The 2151-nt window shown below is 49.4% G+C and overlaps 1 protein-coding gene across 1 annotated transcript; it reads left to right on the top strand.

Moving 5' to 3' along the window:
• Window positions 1-453: 453 nt before the first annotated feature.
• LOC116215460 (E3 ubiquitin-protein ligase ATL6-like) lies at window positions 454-1898 on the top strand. Its single transcript, XM_031551175.1, has one exon. The coding sequence runs from the start codon at window positions 526-528 to the stop codon at window positions 1660-1662; it is 1137 nt and encodes a 378-aa protein (XP_031407035.1). The 5' UTR covers window positions 454-525; the 3' UTR covers window positions 1663-1898.
• The last annotated feature ends 253 nt before the right edge of the window (window positions 1899-2151 follow it).

Below are 2151 nucleotides of genomic sequence, written 5' to 3'. Positions count from 1 at the left end.
ACTCTGATATCAGGGGCAAATATTCGGTGCTCGTTGCTCAGCTCACTTAGTCGTATCACATCCAATTAGCATACTTGAAAATGAAAAATTAATTTCAAAATGGACTAATGAGTTGGTTCATTCAAAATCGATAAACAACATTCAGTTGATATTTTTTTCAGCATCACGAATACAAGAAAATGCCAGAAAATATGGGTCAATGGTAAATCGAGCTTCCACTGAACGGGATTTTAGCTGTAGTACAAGAGTTCAAAACTCATTAAAATTATCTCTGTATTATATTAATAATCAAATGAGATCAATTTCAGCTATCGCTAAAAATAAAAGGCCAATCGCGAAATTCAAAAGAAGCTGCTGACTGTGGGGCCCACATCTCTTTGTCAAAAGTCCTCCACTCGCCGTCTTGTTCAACACGGCAGTCCCCCCACCCGAATTTATATTCCCCCCGCGTCCACACTCATCAGTCCCTTAACCCTCACCTCTCTCTCTCTCTCTCTCTCTCTCTCTCTCTCTCTCTCTGACATTATGAAGTCCTCCGGCGGTCCACGTAGCTCCCTCGACGCCGCAAGTCATGGAAGCGCCTTCGTACTACTCGTGCTCGCCGCCTCGATCCCGATATCTGCGGCCCAGCCCGCCGGCCCCGACGCTCCCAACCTCAACTACGCACGCTTCAGCCCTTCCATGGTCGTAATCGTAATCGTCCTCGTGGCCGCCCTCTTCTTCATGGCCTTCTTTTCAATCTACATCCGCCGCTGCTCCGACTCCAACGCCGCCTCCGTCGCTGCTCGGCCCTCCGCCACCGGCCGCTCCCGTCGGGCCCAGCGCGGCCTCGACCAGTCAGTCATCAACACCTTCCCCACGCTGGAGTACTCCAAGGTCAAGGGTCTCAAGATCGGGAAGGGCGCTCTCGAGTGCGCTGTGTGCCTCTGCGAGTTCGAGGACGACGAGATGCTCCGTCTGATCCCGAAATGTGACCACGTCTTTCACCCCGACTGCATCGATGCCTGGCTCGGCTCCCACACCACTTGTCCGGTCTGCCGTGCCAACCTCGTCCCCCAGCCGGATGACTCCATCCCTCCTATCCCCCAGCTCGATGGCGAGCCTGCAGTACCCGAGCCAGAGGAAAACCGGGAAGTTGACTTGGAACAAGGCGAAAGACCGCAAGAGGAGGTGCCGCAAGTTAGCTTGGAGCCTCCGGCTCCGGAGATCAAGAATTTGAATCGGAGCCGCACACGCGGGTCAAGGTCGAACAGGATACGCCGGCTATTCCCGCGATCACACTCGACCGGGCACTCTCTAGTCCAGCCAGGCGAGGACACCGAACGTTTCACCTTGAGGTTGCCAGCCGAAGTGAGGAAGCAGATTGTGAACCGGCAGCTGAACCGGGCGATGAGCATGGTGGTTCTGCCAAGGGAAGGGAGCTCCAGGAGAGGGTACAGGACCGGGGAAGGGAGCAGCAGGGGACGGTTCTCAAAGAGGTTCGACATGTTGTCCCGGTCAGTCCGTCGTTCCAGTAGGTGGACGTTCAACAGGGTCCCTAGTTTTTTCTCAAAGTCGGGGTCGCTGCGATCTCCAAGGGTAGCAGCAGATAGCGGGGAAGGGACTTCGAGTAGACCGGCAGAGGTGGTTTTGTCTGGTGAAGCCGCGCGACCACCGGTCTAGCTAGCTAAATCAGCAATTTACAAGATACATAATTGTTTGTAACTAGGGATTAACGGCTATGTCCAATTTGTAAAAAAAAAAAATGCGGAGGACAGATTCTTTTCTTTTTTTTTTGTTTTTTTTTTAAATCACAAGATGCTATTATCCCGGATGTACTTTTAGTAAATTTTAAAGTTTTTAATGCACACCACTTGGTATCTGGAGATCAATTAGGTCCCAAATAGTTAAAGTTCAAATTGAGCCAGCCTACTAAAGAATAAAGTCCATTAATCTAAATTTTGTCCATTCAAAAGGCTTAATTTTGAAATCTTGTTAAAGAAGACGGACGTTCAATCACTTGAACTAATCTATGCGTTTGTAAACTTTGCAGCCGACATTATAGGTAAAGCCAAACAATCTTTTTTTCAATTTACAATTCGTGTGCGTCTAATATAAGGAAATGGAAGTGTCAAATCTGGAATCTTATCATTATGAAGTAATGCGGCATAT

This window comes from Punica granatum, chromosome 7, assembly GCF_007655135.1.
Source record: "Punica granatum isolate Tunisia-2019 chromosome 7, ASM765513v2, whole genome shotgun sequence".
Taxonomy (NCBI): Eukaryota; Viridiplantae; Streptophyta; class Magnoliopsida; order Myrtales; family Lythraceae; genus Punica; species Punica granatum.
The sequence above is the reverse complement of the archived record's forward strand: the minus strand, read 5'-3'. Positions and strand labels throughout refer to the sequence as shown.